Source organism: Camelus ferus, chromosome 16, assembly GCF_009834535.1.
Source record: "Camelus ferus isolate YT-003-E chromosome 16, BCGSAC_Cfer_1.0, whole genome shotgun sequence".
NCBI lineage: Eukaryota > Metazoa > Chordata > Mammalia > Artiodactyla > Camelidae > Camelus > Camelus ferus.
Window position 1 is genome coordinate 47,116,754 of NC_045711.1, and position 16,368 is coordinate 47,133,121.

Below are 16,368 nucleotides of genomic sequence, written 5' to 3' on the forward strand. Positions count from 1 at the left end.
AGGGCTAGAGCACTTACGAGGGATGTAACTAGATTCGAAAGGATGGCTTGAAGGAAAAAGTGCTTGGCTGAAGACAGGAAGAAGGGACTTGACAGCCACAGAGGAGAAGTCTTGACTGGCAGCTTCCCATAACCCAAAGATAACAGCAGCGTCTCGTGTTCCTGCTCTTCCCAGGGGGAAAAAATCCTTGAAGACTTTCGGGGAGTCCTTTCGTTCTCCCACTAGCTTCGCATCTCATTCACCCCGCTCGTCCTTCCTGCCTCTTTCACGGCAATGTCAGTTCCCCTTGTTTTTCTCTTTTGCTTGTGGAAACGGACCAGGTCTCCCCTAAATGGAAGTACATTCACTCTGCTCACTGAGTCAGGAGCGCGCCATCTCCTAAAATGTGTGGCTCTTATTATACTTTTGAACAGAAATGGTCCATGTTTATTTATCTTGAAATTTGAGGTTCCAGCTTTCTAAGCTCCAAATCCAGCCATTACTGTGCTGGAACTGGTTTCCCCCATAAATTATTTCTCTAGAAGATGCTAGGACTGGCCCCTGCTGCCCTGCCCTGTGGTAAGCCATATGCATACCTGGTCTTCACAGCAGTTCCTGAAAAGAGTTTCTTAGAAGAGCTGGGGCAGGGAGCAGACGAGATAGGAGGTGGGTGGGGGCTTCCAACGCAGACTGAGGAAACCCTCAGGAAAGAAGTGGTAAAGAGAGCAGGAAGAGGGATGCTCATCCACAGTTCAGAGAAAGCTTACCTTGAACCAGGCCATGCGCCCTCTACAGGGCTCAGTACCTGCTGGCAGAGGGCTACCCAGGAGAGGCGGCTTATGATCAGTGCCCAGGTACAACTGAGGACACACCATCCTGCGCTGCAGTGGCTACCTGCTTGGCTTTAGCTGCATCTCAGCTGGCGGCTCCCACACAAATCCGCAGATGCCACACGAGCCCCTAATGAACACTCCTGGGGCCTCTACGAGGCAGGCCAGGAGCTGGTCTGTTTCCACTCCTACCTCCAACCTTGCATCCTCCCAACCCCTAAGGTGTTAAAAATATTCAGCAAGAGCTGAGGCATATAAACAAATTCACAAACACGGAGCTGAGTGTCCAATCAGACTGTTAAAAAGTCATCTCCTAGGCAAAGCTACCAGAGGGGGTACAGGGTACCTAGGACTTGGGGGTGTGGCTCTAAAGCTTTAACGGTCAGAAAACTGAGGATTGTGGAGGAGCTCTGATTTCTAAGAACAACTCTGAAAAGTTTTGCAGAGGGAATTTTTTTTTCCCTCAAGTAGTGGCGGGGTTTTTTTTTTAAGTTTTTTGGGGGTAAAAAAACACCTTATTTTATAGAATCTGGGAAGTACCTCTCACATGAGTATATTCTACCACCATCTAAAAACATGCCTTTTAAAAACCATGCTCAGCCCAGTTTCCTCAGCTAGAAAATGGGTTTAATACTTGCCTGCTCTCCTCACTGGGCACTGTGGTCAAATAAAACGATGCGTATGAAACTTACTACTTTCATACATGAAAACCTACCCCCTCCTCCACTCACATACACACACACCCCTCCTTCCACAAAACAAAACCCATGAGCTTGGAATCACTTATCCTGGGTAACAGATGACTAGACTTGGGCCATGGAAGGAGCTGTCAGAAGAAAGGTGACTATAAATCAGGCACAGAACCTACTTCAAATCTAAATTCTAACAAAAAATACTTCCATTCTACAAAGCAGCTCCATGGACCAACCCCTCCCCCGTTAGCACCCCCCATCTTCCATACAGAGGCCATCAACCACGGTGGCCAGCCCTCAGTACACACAGGGACAGAGCAAAACGTGAGCAGATGGTACTGCCTAAATGGAGAGGAAAATCCATCTTTATTTTTCTGGTAACTCCAGGCCTGTGTTCTTAGAAAAACTCTTCCCCTCAGGACATCTCCTTCCATGGCCTACACTCAACTCTGCGCAAGACAGTGAGGGGATGGTGCCTGGCCTTAGATTAACTGAGGTGCTGTTGGATGTACGGTTGTTAATGGATCATTAAAAAAGCCGGCAGTCAGAAAAATCGCATCCGTGTCTCTGAATGGCTCCTGCTGTCCCAGCAGCCTACCCTGCTGGCAGAACGAGCTGCTGAGCACCAACTCCAGGAAGAAAGGAGCGAACTAGAAGAAGGCCAACCCAGCTTGCTGTTTTTTGGCTGAGTAGGGAATTGACACAGACCACCTCCGGCTCCTGTCTGGAAGTTTCGAGATCAGAGAGCTTCAGGCACAGCTGGGTTCACAGCTGCACCATTTGGAGCATTGGACTCATTAATATTCATGAGTCATCCCCACCAATCGGCAGAGCGGATGCCATTAGCTTAGCATCTGTCGGGTTTTTGTGAGGGTTGTGTATGGAGTTTTTTTCCCCTTTTAAATGAACTTCTTTTGACATTTTGGATTTGCCTCTGTGGGTTTTCTATCCTCGCCTTGCTCTGCTGCATCATATAAAGGAGAGACCCAGGGGAGGCGGGCAGGAAAGAGAGATGCGTCCCAGCCAGGACTCTGCATCTGCCTGTTGACAAACTTTATTTCTCTTTCAGCACCTGGCACCGCAGACAGGCTGCGAGGATGGAAGCGGCATCAGGTAAATTACACCTAACAAGGTTCGTGCCCAGAACTGTGAGAAGAGCTGGATCCTAGCTCTTTGGAAGGCAATTCTTCCTCCAATGGTGAACTTGAGCTGCACACACAATGCAGGAGAGCTGCCACGCACGGTTCTGAACCATTATTTCCACGCTGATAAACTCATGATTTATGGAAGCCCTCACTCCCTCCTCCACTGCTACAGCTTGTTAGACACCAATTGCCACAACAGTCTTAAATACTTGAATTTTATTTCAGGCCAAAGCCCCTCAACTCTGAACTAAATGCCATGACAGTCCCACAGCATAGGCTGGTAGTAAAAGAGCCCGGGGACAGGGTGGGATGGCCAGAGGGGGGAGCGGGCGAGAAGAAGAACCACACACGCAAACCCAAGTGCAGAGCGAGGCAGAATGCCAGTGGCACTCACCTCCTCGCAGCTCTGGCTCTCGGTGGAGAGAATTACGGCAGCAGGAGGGCAGAATGCCTCATTGTCTGAAGGAAGGCGTGTTGTTCCTCATCTCCATCCCCAGAGCCCTCTCTCCAGGCAGAAACAAAGCCCCTGCACGCCACTGGATTGAACATACGGCCTCCCTGCATCACAGCAGAGGGACACCGTGGTGGCTGAAGCCCTGGGGGCAGGGAGCTATTACTAAGGGAGAAGAAAAGGATTCGAAAAAGAAAGGAGCCCATGCTAACCCTGCAGAGAAGACAGTCACGTCTCTGCTTTATAACCAGAGAGACAGTGACAGCCCAGGGCAGCCTTTCCAAAACAAAGCCCCCTGGGCCGTTCCCTCTCCTCTGGCCCCTTGTCTTTCATGGATGGCCTTGAGCTATTTCATGGGTCTCAGGCCCCACACAGCCAGGCTGAGGTCTTGGGATGCACAGGAAACCCCAGCGACAGGCCTCACAGCACCGTTCCGTTCAGTGATGTTAGTGGAGGGAAAGCAAGGAGGTGGGAGAATAAATATTCACCCCCCTGCCATGCAAGGAGGTAGGCAAGGGGCCAGCCTCCCAGAAACAAAGTGCTCCAGGGGCTGCAGCAAAAACAGAGCCAGTGGGAATACAGTGCACAAGCATTTCTGGTGGAACAATATTCAATACGGCAGCTTAAAACCTGCCACCTACAGATCCCCAAAACCGGTCACCTGAGACAGTGCTCCTGGGCCCATTAACAAACCTCTAAAGAAATTCAGCTCCAGGAGAGTAAATATGGAGTTCAGTTCAAAACCAACAACCCCTGGGCCTTGTGCTTAACTTATAAGCATCCGCACAGTGTCTATTCCTATGGAGGAAGCTTGAGGAGTTGTCGTGACCGCCCTCCACGCGCCCAATCCCGAGCAGAGGCAATGGGACGACACAAAGCAGCCCAGCCTCCCCACCACCTGCCTGTGCCCGGCCCCACCTGAGCAAGTCTCCCTGCTCATGTCTTCTTCGTCCGCCTCAGAGCACAACCCAGTGCTCTGACCAGAGCTCACTTTTCTAAAGCTATTTCCAACTGACCAGGGTCCAAAGGCACAGCATGGTCGCCTCCCACGGCCCTCCTCACAGGCTGAGGAGCAGAGATTCCCTCATCAGGTCTTGCAAAACCACAGCATGGCAGGGAGGAGGGCGGCGGGAGCGGGGGGCTCTCCAAGGAAGGCGCCTCAGAGTCAACAACAGGAGTCCACACCTCGAAGTGGTCCTTTTCTTCCCCAGGAGGCGGTGAGGAAGAGTTCCTCCTGCCTGATCTTGGAAGAAAGCAGCAACTGGAAAAGAGTGGGAAAGGGAAACAAAGGGCATGAACAGATGAACAAAAATGAAAGGACAAACACAAGTGAATGGACATCAAAAGGAGGTCTAGCCACATGGCAGAGTATTACTCAGCCATAGAAAGGAATAAAGTGCTGACACACACACAATGCGGATGCACCGTGGAAGTGCGCTAAGTGAGAGAAGCCAGTCACAAAAGACCACATATCATGGGACTCCATCTGTGTGAAATGTCCAGAATGGATGAATCCATAGACACAGAAAGTAGACAGTGGTGGCCAGGGCTGGGGGGCGGGGAAAATGGGGAGTCACTGCTGATGAGTACACGACTTCTTCTGGGGTGATGAAATTGTTCTAGAGTTGACTGTGGTGACTGATGGCTGCACAACTTTGTGAATAAACTAAAAACTACTGAACTGTACACTAAAAGGGTGAATTTTATGTATGTGAATTGTATTTCAATAAAGTTGTTTTTTAAAGAAAACGGGGGTGAGGGGTAGTGGATAAAGAACAAAACAAATAAGAAAGCCTTCTGTTCTTTCTCCCCAGGTTCCAATAGGAGAGCCTGCTCCCCAGGGATGGGCCCCCAGCCCCCACAGAACCCTGGGCGTGGGAGAGAACATGGGATGTGCACGGGCCTCTTCTGAAAGGCTACCAGCCCTGTGACATGACTTTCTCTACCAGTGGATACCTCATGGGCCCAGGTCACAGCATCCCCAGCCCCTGGTGCTTCAGAAAAGAGTCTGCAGTTACCTCTTAGGCGGGGGGTCTCCTTTAGCCAGGTGAGAAGAGCCCCGCCTCTCTTCCTGGGCCCAGCCACAGTTTGACATAGCATAGTGAAGAATGGCGTCGGAAACGGACATGGGGCTTCGGCCCTGGACACAGGCTTCTATCTCAGGCACCGAGAGCTGGCTTTGCAGGAAAAGGTGTAACTGGCTGTCTGACAGGAGGACCACACTCTGCAGGACTCTGGGCAAACACAGATAGGGCAACACAGCGCATCACTCTGAGCAGTGGCTCTCCCCAGCTCTGTCCTCTGAAGGGCTTTGGCCTGAGTGAGCACTGAAGGCATGAGGGTGCGACAAAAGCACCTAACACGTGCGTGCCTCCGTGTTCCAGGGGCCGCCCGGCCCAGCACCTCCCCACACCCCGCCCTCTCTCCAGGAGGCAAGTGCCAGGCCGCCAAGCACACTCACTTTTCGAGGAAGTGCTGCAGACCTTGTCTCCGCTTCTCAATGAACTCATCTGAGCTGCCAAAGAAGGTTGACTTCCCAGGAAGTTCTGGTACAGGCCTGTGAGATCACATAATGTAACACCCAAGTTAAGCGTATCATCCAAGACAGTCATTCCAGCCCCTGATCAAGCAAATTCCCTAAAAAGAGGCACAAATCAATACAAATAGCACTTAATAAGGTGGCAGGGGAAGGGGGCCCACACCGACTGACAGCACGCTGCGTGTCAGGCACCGTGCTGGCTTACAAACCTCACTTCATTTAATCCTCCCCAAAACCCCACAAGAAAGGTATCAGTGCCCCCATCTGAGTGTTAAGGAATAGAACCCAAGTTTAGTAAATTTCCCAAAGTCACACAGCATAGCAAGCAGCAGAGCTGGTATCCACGCCAAGTCTCTGACTTAAAAACTGCATGCCGCTAAACTACACTGGTTACAAAACCCACTCCCACCATCAGCTATTACTTTAAAAGGAAGAAACTTGGACATGGAGACATGCAGAATGTTGAGTCCTTGTGTGTAAATTACGACCACCTTCTCCAATCCCAGAAGGTACATGCTTGGAATTTTCTAGAGGTAGCTGAGTTGCAGCAAATCATCCGCAAACTCTTTAAGCCTCTCTAGCCTCTCCGATGAAGCATGCATGCCACATGCTTTAACAACAACAAGCCAGACTGGACGGTGCAGGATCTGCTCAGAGGAAGTGCCTACTGGCTTATGAGGGCCTGACTCATGACAGTGGCCTCCTCAGTCCCACACGTTAACTAACTGGCCTGGTCATCAACAGTCACCAGAGCGTTGAGTGCCCACGCTGTGGTGGAGTTGTGTTCTAAACAGTCTCCATGGTTTTAGGACTATTTGGAGGATGTAAGTGAGGAGTGAACAACACTGTTTTCCTGAGGCTCTCAGTCTCATATCTCTGGATAAAGGTCCCCACACAAAAAAGTAAAAACAAACAAACAAACAAACAATTTTTACATATCAAATGGACAGGAACACCACCTGTCAAAATAGTCCAGGCACTAAAAAGTTCCTGACAACCAGCAATAGGCACACTTAAAAAGCTAGCAGTACATTTGTTTAGTCCCATGATATAAAACAAGAAAAAGATTTTTGTTATTTGTTTGGCTTTGTTAGGTCAAAATATCAGACATAAGACCTCTGTCTTTACTTTTTTCACTGACTTGAAAATATAATTTAAGAGCACATTTCTGAATTTCCTTAGTACATGCCAAGTTTTCTTCATCGTCAATTCCAGTTGCCAAGTAAGCACCTAAAAAGCCAGAGTCGGAGCCAAGGAGGAAGCAAGAGCAAACTCACACTAAACCAGCATTTCTCTGCAGCTGCTTTCTCAGCCACACAAACTCCCGGTAGCGGCGACGCACACAGGACGTCTTGGCAGTAAAGGCCTTGCTGTTGGTCTACAGGCAGAAGCACACGAAAAGGGTTTAGTGGAAAAAGTCCAAGTTCACATGAACTCCCCCCAGTCACTCTGGCTGAGGACCCAAGCCACCAAGCCACAGTCCTGACCAGGGGCTCCAAGCAGCCTGAAGGCAACTCCAGGCTCTCTTTCCTCTCCTTCCTCCTTTTCTTCTGTCAAAACATCCACAAATAGGTTGACTCAGCACTGGCCTTCAGCCCTGGACGGCGTTGACCCCAATACTGAAGTTTGATGCACTTACGTGAAGAAATATCTTATAATCCACATATGAATTCCAGGAGCCCTCATTCTGCACACGGGGGTCCTGAACACGCACAGTGATCACCTCCTGGAGGTAAGAAACGCTCCTTCAGCTTCAGCTCAGCTCCACGGTAAGGCAGCTTTGACACACAGGTTGCCAGACTTTTCCACCCAGCCTCAACTCTCGTTCATTTGTTCATTTATTCATTCAATTCAACAAATATTTACCGACCACCCTCTAGGTGGCAGGCACTGTTCTAAGGCACCTGGCGTAGAACATGAAGAGACAAAAATCCTTGCCCTTATGAAGCTTACATTCTAGTACATTCCAACGAATGGAAAAGTTAGTGAAAATGGAACCCCATTTCCCAGTAACACCTTTTCTACTATTTCCTTCTGGCTTTACTTTGAGCTCATCAAAACCACCTGGGTGTTACTGTCAGAAGAACACTGCTAAGCAATATTCAAATCTCCCAAATCCCCTCAAACTTTTACCCACCTGTTCCTGGTGACCACATGCTTACCTCCTGCTCTTGGTTCTCCAACATCCTACACCAAAAGCCCATTGGAAGGGAACACCTGAGGAGGGACAGAAGACACAGGGCCGTCACTGTTAGTATGCTTCTGCTCTTATCACTCAGGGCAAAACCCTGAAACTGTCATCGACACGCCCCCCCCCCCCCCCCGGGGAAAGCCAGGCACCTTTTTTTGTTCTTGTGTAAAACTTAAGAGGAAGCAAAAAATTCCCCCACCTAAGCTCAGTGCAAAGTTGAAAGCCCTGGGGGATTTGCCTCCCTTCTCAGACCACAGCAGCGGGGACCCTGAACCAGACCACCTCTGGGCAAAACACGTTCAGGTCTGCACAGTGTCGCCTCAGGCAGCCAGAACAGGCAGTCTGGGTTGTAAAATCTTTCTTCCTGAGGACTGCAGGCAGGCAGTGTCTATGGGCACACACAGCACAGCTCTGCCAGGGAGCCTCACATCGCCCCCTCCTGGATGCTTAGAGACAACCAGGCCCCCACAAACACCAGTGCACCTAAATCTCTCTTTGTCTTGCTAAGCACAGTCACTGCCTCGGAGGTAAACCTCAGAGTTGGAGAGTTCCAGGGGCACCTGAGTGGGCTGCCCAGTTGTGACCTTACCTAATCCGATCTCGGGAACCCAAGCCAATGGGTCTAATCATTTCCTCTCTTGCGACATGCCACCCAGTTTGTACCTCTGCCCAAGCACCCCACAGCTGCACAGGTCGACTCAGGATGTTTTCCGCTCCTTTGCAAAGATTCATTAAAGCCTAAGCCACTGATTTCCCCCAGTGTGGCAGTTTACATGTGCAGCGACATCGCCCACTCCGACAAGGGGATCATGAAGGCTGCAGCACAGGGTTATTCAAGTCCAAAGGGGCCCATGATGTCACCTTCTGTTAAAATACAGCACTAATCTTGTTGCTCCTAGAACCACACCAGCAGCATCCACTCTGGCTGCTGCCTCCACCCTCTTCTCCTAAGTGCAGAACAATAAGCTTTAATTTCCCTTTCCAATTTACCTTGAAATGAAAACTGACTTCAGCCAATATGTACTGCCAACAAACGATCCAGGCTGGCTCCTGGGAAAACAAGACTATCTCTAAGCGCTCCCTCTCCTCCCACCCCGTGCCCATTCACACACCCACTCATTTTTACAGTCCCACAATTAATTTTAAACACATTCTCTTATTAGTTCTGCCTTACCATTAGAAGAGCGTGTAATGAGTTTCCTTCTATTTTATGTTGTACTAACACAAGGCTAACATTTCAAGAGAAGAGGAACTCATTTACACCACAAAATTAGAAGAGCACACAGCTTTCCCAGTCCTTCCCAATATACCAAAAGGTCTCTCTGCACAGACACCGCACACAGAGACGAGGCTGCGTGATACAGGACAAAGTCAGACTACACCGTCTAGCAAACTGGAGATTTTTGTGATTGCAATACCATCTTAAACAGTATTCTTGCTGACATTTTGATTTTTCATCTGATGCAGTCATCCACCACAAAGGGGTCCTGAACTGAAAGGTAAGAAATTCCAATTCTGTAACAACTAATGTATAACATCCTGGATGTAAGCAGGCAAATGCCTGTGACAAAACAAGGCAGGCCAACTTACTGTGAGCAAATTAACCACTCTGGATTAAAACAGGATTTTTTTTTTTCTATTTTCAGGCATTTGGTAAACTGCCAGCACAGGAGCAGAGAGTTAAATACACTAAAGTGTCTTTTCACAAAAGTAATGACAGGAAAGATGATGACAAGGAAATCATCGTCATCCACACTCTCAGTGGAGCTCTCACATCTCCTGTGCCTTGAAAGGTCTGCCAAATTCAGGACCATAATTTAGTAACTAAATGCTCATCAGTCGCGGGCTCTGCACCACGTCCGAGGGCGAGTTCCTCTCTCCTTTGAAGCTCATACCACTTACAAACAAATAGCTATAAACTGGCTTTGAAAAAAAATCCTAGGACACCCAAAATACTGAATAATTTACATCTAAAGGCCTCTAAGAAAGTTTCATTTAGAGTTTCCTTTAAAACACTGGAACAAACACAAAAACCTAGACTTCAAGTAATAATTTCTAGCAACTATTATTCTCCATCAGCTTCCTCCCTGTAGATGCCTCTCCTCATTTGAAGCGCCTTTCTGCCCTTGGAGGGGAAGGAGGAAGTTCTTAATTTTAGCTCTCTATATAATCTGGGAGATGGATCCATGTGTCATCCAAATAAGGACAGAGTCAGTGACCCTCTCAGCTACTTATGCAACTCATTCAGCACTAGCTACATTTCCTGGGCCCTTTTAATCACATCTGAAGTTTTTTTCTCCACATGTACCAGCAGCATATCTCCAGGGAAAACCCAGTTGTTTGCTGTTTACAAAGTAGATTCCTTGTAAAAGAATGTCATAACAATCGAAAGTCTTAACAATTCAAGGTAACAATCCAAGGCTTTAGCGCCACCATTTCCCCTCTCATTCAAAATACTTAAGATACATTAAAAAACAAATGAGATGATAAAAGTATATAGAGCCACCGAGACTCCCATCCCTTCTTACTCATTCTTCGCCATTCTACAGATGGCAACTCAATAAGCTCTCCTTCCTAAACACCTACAGCTGGTAGAAGCAGCTCCCGTCTGACCAAGCTCTACCTGTTCTCAATCAAGCAGCTCTGCTCCATCCTTTTGTTTACTTGTAACTCGCCACTCTTTCCATATGGAAGTTAAGAATAGAAAGGCGACCACAATCTAGCGCAAGTGCCTCCTGTGTCCCCGTAAAATACTTGCCATTACTCCTAGTCCTAGCGTTTGAAGAAATGTCCCCAAACTCTTTTACTCCAGCCACTCCCCCTGCATTCTTAAAAAACCTAGGAGCAAAAAGGTCCATATAGTCCTTACTCTCATTTGCCGACTAAGCTTGGGTAGTGGGAAGGAAAGCTACTTTATACTTTAAAAATAAATGGGAAAGCCAAGTTTCCTTCCTTGGATGCCGAGCAAGCACCCGCCTTCATCCCGGGAGGTGAGACTGCTCCTTCCCTAGGATGTCAAGCAAGGTCCCAGCCCAAGCGCCGCTGCTGCGGCTCAAGCCCGCGGCCCTCACCTGAGAGCACCCACTCCCCGCGGCCCCGCCCACGTCCTCTCACCTGAGAGCAGCGCCCACTGCCCACAGAGACACCGCCAGCGCCCCACCATGTAGTCAGAGCCTGGGCTTCTCCTTCCGGGTGAGCGGCCGATGCCCCGGTGCACGACGGGAGAAGGCTGCTGACACACCAATCCTGGGTGCCCAGGACACCCCGCCCCCGCAGGCCGGGGTTCTCAGTGGCAGGCGCGAGCCCGGGCGGCTCGTTCGGGCCTGCCCGGGCCCGGGCTGGAGTCCGGATTCCCCGCCACTAGGGGCGCTGCAGGGTGCACGCAGGCGGAGGGAGGTGCCTAGGGCCTCTAACGTCCAATCCAGAGCCGCGTCCCGCCCATCGTTGTCAGGTCCAGCCAATCAGCGACCAGGGGCGTCCCTAAAGGTCCGGAAGAGGGCCCAGAGGTGCGAGGGAGAGGTACGAGATCTTGAGCACTGGGGGCTCGCTAAGTCCAGAGAGAGTTCCCATTTGAGCCTCGTAGGTTGCAGCTCCCCAGCGGAATTATCAAGCCGATGCCAAGTCAGATTGGAAAACTAGATGGTCCGAGCGAACTGGGACGGGCGAGCACACACCAGTTCCACTTGGGAAACAAGCCGAAGGAAGGATCGTGCAGCTAGTTAGCAATAAAGAAAAATCTGTTGATGAGGGCTTTTTTTTTTTTTTCTTTAACATTATTTAAGTATCTGTTAACTACCTGCATAAAGATAATTTTAGTAAACGTAATATCAAAGAAAAAGTTAAGGTAACAGATGCAAGCTCTGGAGTTAGATGACCTGAGTACAATACCTACCCAGTACTACACTGACCATGTCGGCCTTAAAATGGTCTTAAATCTTTGTTTCCTCTTCTGTAAGGTAGAGATCCTCATAAGGTAAGGTGCACGTACCTCAAAGCAGCTTTTCTCAAACTGTTGCTCTCAGGATCCCTTCACATTCTTACAAATGATTAAGGAACCCAAAGAGCTTTGGTTTATGTGCTATAGTCACCAGATCAGATATTACAATTAAAATTTCTTAAAATTTTTATTCACCTAAAACAATAATAATAAACCATTACATGTTAATATATTTTATGAAATATAAATACACTTTCCAAAACAAAAATTGCTAAGTAGAGTAGCATTATATTACAATTTTGCAAATATCTTTCATGTTTGGCTTAATAGAAAACAGCTGGGATTCTGATATTTGCTTCCCCATTCTCTCTGTTGTGCTGTTGTTTTGGACTAGGAAATGAAGAAAGTACGTTGTCACACAGATACATAGGTGGAAAAGGGAGGAGTATTTTAAACCTTCTCAGATAGTTGTGGATAATCTTTGATACTAGGAAAACTCAACAAATTAGGTAGTTTCTTAAAGGTTAGTTGCAGTGGGAAATCTGAAACCATTTGGAAAATATTGGTTTCCTGAGTTACACAGATCTTCCAAATGTGGGTGCATTTTATTATTCAATATTTTTAAAATCACATATATTAAAATCATCACTGATCTCATCAGTCTTATGAAGCTAAGCTTACTGGTGGATACCACATTTTCATGTAGGGGCAGAAAACTTTCCCTTCTTCCCTCTGGTTCTTTGGCTGGTCTACTAATTAAACTGAGACGTAAGACAAACTAACAGGAGAAAAACCAATTTTATACTTAGGGGAGCCCCCTAAAAATGAGACCCATATAAGGCAATTGAGACATACATGCCATCCTGAGCTGAAGAATGGGATAGGGGCCTGGGCTTCAAAGCTGCGAGGGCAATTCACTGAACGAGAAGAGCATATGTTTGGTTATTAGAAGTTTGCCCAGCCACGGTGACAGATCTTTCAGATAAAAAAGTTATCTCTGGCAATAGCTTTTTGCTACAGGCCCCCTAACTAAATTCTTTTAGGTAGTTTGGGAGAGGTGAAAATTTGTCCTGAGTCTGTTGGGTGTTATTACCTTTAGCTCAAATAATCCACGTGCCAAATTAGCATATTTTGGGGTGGCACATTCTGCTCCCCTTCACAAACTTCAGATTTGTGAAATTTCCCCTTTCCAAAATTATAATTTTTGCCTGAAAGCTCAAATGTTATCATTGGCAGAAATACTTCCCTTCAGTGATTTTCCTTGAAGTGGCAGGCTCATTTCATTCAAATATCCAAGTCTGAATACCCAGTTTTTCTGTCAGTCATTCTTTCAAATAAAAATGGTATTCTATGAAAAAAAGCAGCTAGTTCAGCTCACACATCTCAAACAATTGCACAATCCTGTACTTCAGTAAGCAGCAGAAATGCTTTGTGTACATCTTCCATTTCAGCACATAGAACATTAAAAACACGTATACTCTAGGAGAGAGATTCATAAAATTAATCATTGGTACTGCTTTATCAAGGATACTCTTAAGTGAAAGTGGCTTCTTAATTCTTTTACTGCATAGGTGTGACAATGAAGAATACAAATCTGGTACAAGGTGGTGCCACACTGCCTTGATTCATGCTACGATGCCAGCAGTTTTATCCACTTTTGTACCATCAGTGAAAAGACCAACACAGTGAAAAAGAGCAAATAATGTCTTAGTATTATTATGAAAATAGTCTTGACCATGCAGACTCCCTGAAAGCATCCCAGGCACTCCCAGAGTCTGTGGACTACACTTGGAGAACCATAGGTTATATCTGTAGAATGTATCCTCTCATTCAACAAATACTTACTGAGCCCTTTCTATGGTTTAGGCACTGTTTTAGATGTTAAAAGTAAAGCAGTGAGAAAACCAATAAAATACACCTAAGCCGCCAAGAAAAAAAAAAAAAAAAAAAAAAGTAAAGCAGTGAGTTAAACAGAAAAATACCCTGAACTGTTGGAGCTTATATCCTAAGAAATATAAGGGCTTAGCCTCACTACCCAACATATTACTCAATAAGTGTTTTTATATAAGTTCATTAAGTAATTTTTAAAATATTTTTTGAAGAGTGATTTATTTATATGGGTTTTTTTTTTTTTGAGGGGGGAGGGAATGTAATTAGGTTTATTTATTTCTTTATTTTTAAAGGTACTGGGGATTGAACCCAGGAGCTCCTGCATGCTAAACATGCGCTCTACCACTTGAGCTATACCCTCCCCTCCATTAAATAATTTTAATGTAATACAGGTTTCACAAACAGGCAGTACCCCATCTCTAGCTTATTTTTTCAACAATAATTTCTAACATTTGGTGATGGGGCCAATCCGTACTGTACCTGAAACGCTAGCAAATCACAGCACTCCAAGCAGTGATCTCTTCACTTGAGAAAAAATACCGATCAATGTCAGGGCTCTGGGTGCATGATTTGAGGGGTATAGGTTTTAATTAGAGTCCAGTTACTACCAGGAAGTCATGTGAGAATCAGACTGACCTGGGGAGGTAAGAGAGACAGGTAGCTCTCAAGTATATTTGCCTTTTAAAAGAGAATACTTGTTAACCCCAAATGAATAAAAATCTTTAACAATAGAATTTCAAGTAGTAGTCAAAATGAAACAAAGAATCTCACACCCATTAGGACGACTACTATCAAAAAAAGAAAAAAACCCAAAAAACAAAACAAAAACCCAGAAGACAACAAACGTGAAGGTGTGGAGAAACTGGAACCCTTGTGCACTGTTGGTGGGGATGTAAAATGATAGAGCCACTGGAAAACAGTGTGGATTTCCTAAAAAAAAAGAAAAACTAAAAATAGAATTACCATATGATCCAGCAATTCCACTGCTGGGAATATAACCAAAAGAATTGAAAGCAGGGTCTCAAAGAGATTATTTGTACATCCATGTTTTTAGCAGCATTATTCACAATAGCTAAAACGTGAAAGCAACCCAAGTGTCTAACAACAGATGAATGGATAAGCAAATTGTGATATATACAAAAAAATGGGATATTCTTCAGCCTTAAAAGGGAAGGAAATTTTGACATATGCTACACCATATGTCCCTATGAACCTTGAGAACATTATGCTAAATGAAATAGGCCACTCGCAAAAAGACAAATACTGTATGATTCCATTTATATGAGTATTTAGAATAGTCAAAATTGTAGAGACAGAAAGTAGAATGGTGATTGCCAGGGCCTGGGGAAAGGAAGGAATAGGGAGCTATTCTTTAATGGGTATAGTTTCAGTTTCACAAGATGAGAAAAGTTATGGAGATGGATGGTGGTGATGGACGTACAACTATGAATGTACACTTAAAATGGTTACGATGGTAAATTTTTTGTTTTATATATTTTACCACAACTTTTTAAATTGGGGGAAATGAAACAAAGAATTTCAGACAATGCAGAGGAAAATATTTTAAAAGTCCTCTACTTCTGCTGCTTAAATCACGTCTCAGAAGCAGCTATCTACTGTACTTAACATAACTACTGTTTACTGAGTGTCAGCAAGGTGCCATCCCCTTTACACATTACTGTTAATCCTACAGAAATGCTGCAAGGTAGGTCTTAAATAATATTTTCATCTTTTAGATTTTCAAGGAAGCTGAGGCTCAGTGAAGTTAAGCAGCTTGTCCAAAGTTACACAGCAGGCAAATAATAGAGAATTGGATCCAGTTCAGCCTGATACCAAGTCCTTGTTCTTTTTTGCAACATCACACTTCCTCCTTTCGCCATATTCCTTGTGATTTTGGAAGCTTCGTGTGACAGACACATTTCCTGTTGGGCATGAGGCAGTGTCACTTCAAATGTTGTCTTGAGTAAGATGATTATGATTGAGTTGCCATTATCCTTAGAAAGAAAAGAACCCCTGAAGGTATGAACTACATGAAATGTCATCATTCTTACGGGAAGAGACAAGAACGAAACCCATTTAACCCCAAAAGACTTTCAAAAAAGATGTTGTTAATGCAGCGATTTTAGGCTTGAGAGTTTGACAACCATCCTGGCAGAATTCCAGAATAGATGATTAACAAGTGAGCTCCTAGTTGATTGCAGATTAGCATAAACCGGTGGTGCTCTGCTACCTAAAAAGAGGTGACTTTTGACTCCCTTAATTCAAGAATGGTGTAAAGCAACAGGGCCGTGTTGGCTCCCTCTGCCTTGAAATATGCACATTAGAGGCAGAATTTAACATGGATGGGCTAAATCTGAAACTTGTGCTCTGATGTACTGTTTAAGAAAATGGTGACATTTAGCTTAGAAAAGAGAGACCTTAGGGAACATGAAGGCTGAATTTCGATACTAGAAGGACGATATGAAAGAGGAATTAGGTTAACAGAAAGAGAACTGTGCTGCTGCAGAAGCCATAAGTAGGGGAATAGGTGGCATTTACATGGAGAAGCAGAATCCAGCTCAATGTGAGGAATTGGGGATGGCAGCATTTTATGCAGGCAGGAATATGGTTTTGGAGTTAGAAATAACGTCAGATCTTGATTCCACCACTTTCTTGCCGAATGCCTTTGGACAGGTTATGCAGCCTCTGAGCCTTTTCTGCAAAATGGAAATAGC

The 16,368-nt window shown here is 45.9% G+C and overlaps 1 protein-coding gene across 4 annotated transcripts; it reads right to left on the bottom strand.

Annotated features, from left to right (window-relative positions):
• Positions 1–2,539: 2,539 nt before the first annotated feature.
• SNX11 (sorting nexin 11) lies at positions 2,540–11,151 on the bottom strand. 4 transcript variants are annotated; one of them, XM_014552094.2, is made up of 8 exons: positions 10,942–11,149; positions 8,818–8,877; positions 7,799–7,853; positions 7,276–7,362; positions 6,914–7,014; positions 5,559–5,654; positions 5,116–5,331; positions 2,540–4,358 (listed from the first exon to the last, which is right to left on the bottom strand). In XM_014552094.2, exons 3-8 carry the CDS (start codon positions 7,838–7,840, stop codon positions 4,085–4,087), a joined length of 816 nt encoding a protein of 271 aa, XP_014407580.2. In that variant the 5' UTR covers positions 7,841–7,853; positions 8,818–8,877; positions 10,942–11,149; the 3' UTR covers positions 2,540–4,084. The 4 variants fall into 4 exon arrangements, with proteins under 4 accessions (XP_014407580.2, XP_006176463.2, XP_014407581.2 ...); XM_006176401.3 differs by lacking the exon at positions 8,818–8,877 and having other exon boundaries at positions 10,942–11,151; XM_014552095.2 differs by lacking the exon at positions 7,276–7,362 and having other exon boundaries at positions 10,942–11,151.
• Positions 11,152–16,368: the final 5,217 nt, after the last annotated feature.

Coding starts and splice junctions, on each gene's coding strand:
- SNX11 (XM_006176401.3), bottom strand. CDS start 7,840: ATGGGCTTTTGGTGTAGGATGTTGGAGAACCAAGAGCAGGAG. Junction 7,363..7,798: donor TGGAGAACCAAGAGCAGGAG/GTAAGCATGTGG, acceptor TCTTACCTCCAG/GAGGTGATCACTGTGCGTGT. Junction 5,655..6,913: donor CAGAGAAATGCTGGTTTAGT/GTGAGTTTGCTC, acceptor GTGATCTCACAG/GCCTGTACCAGAACTTCCTG.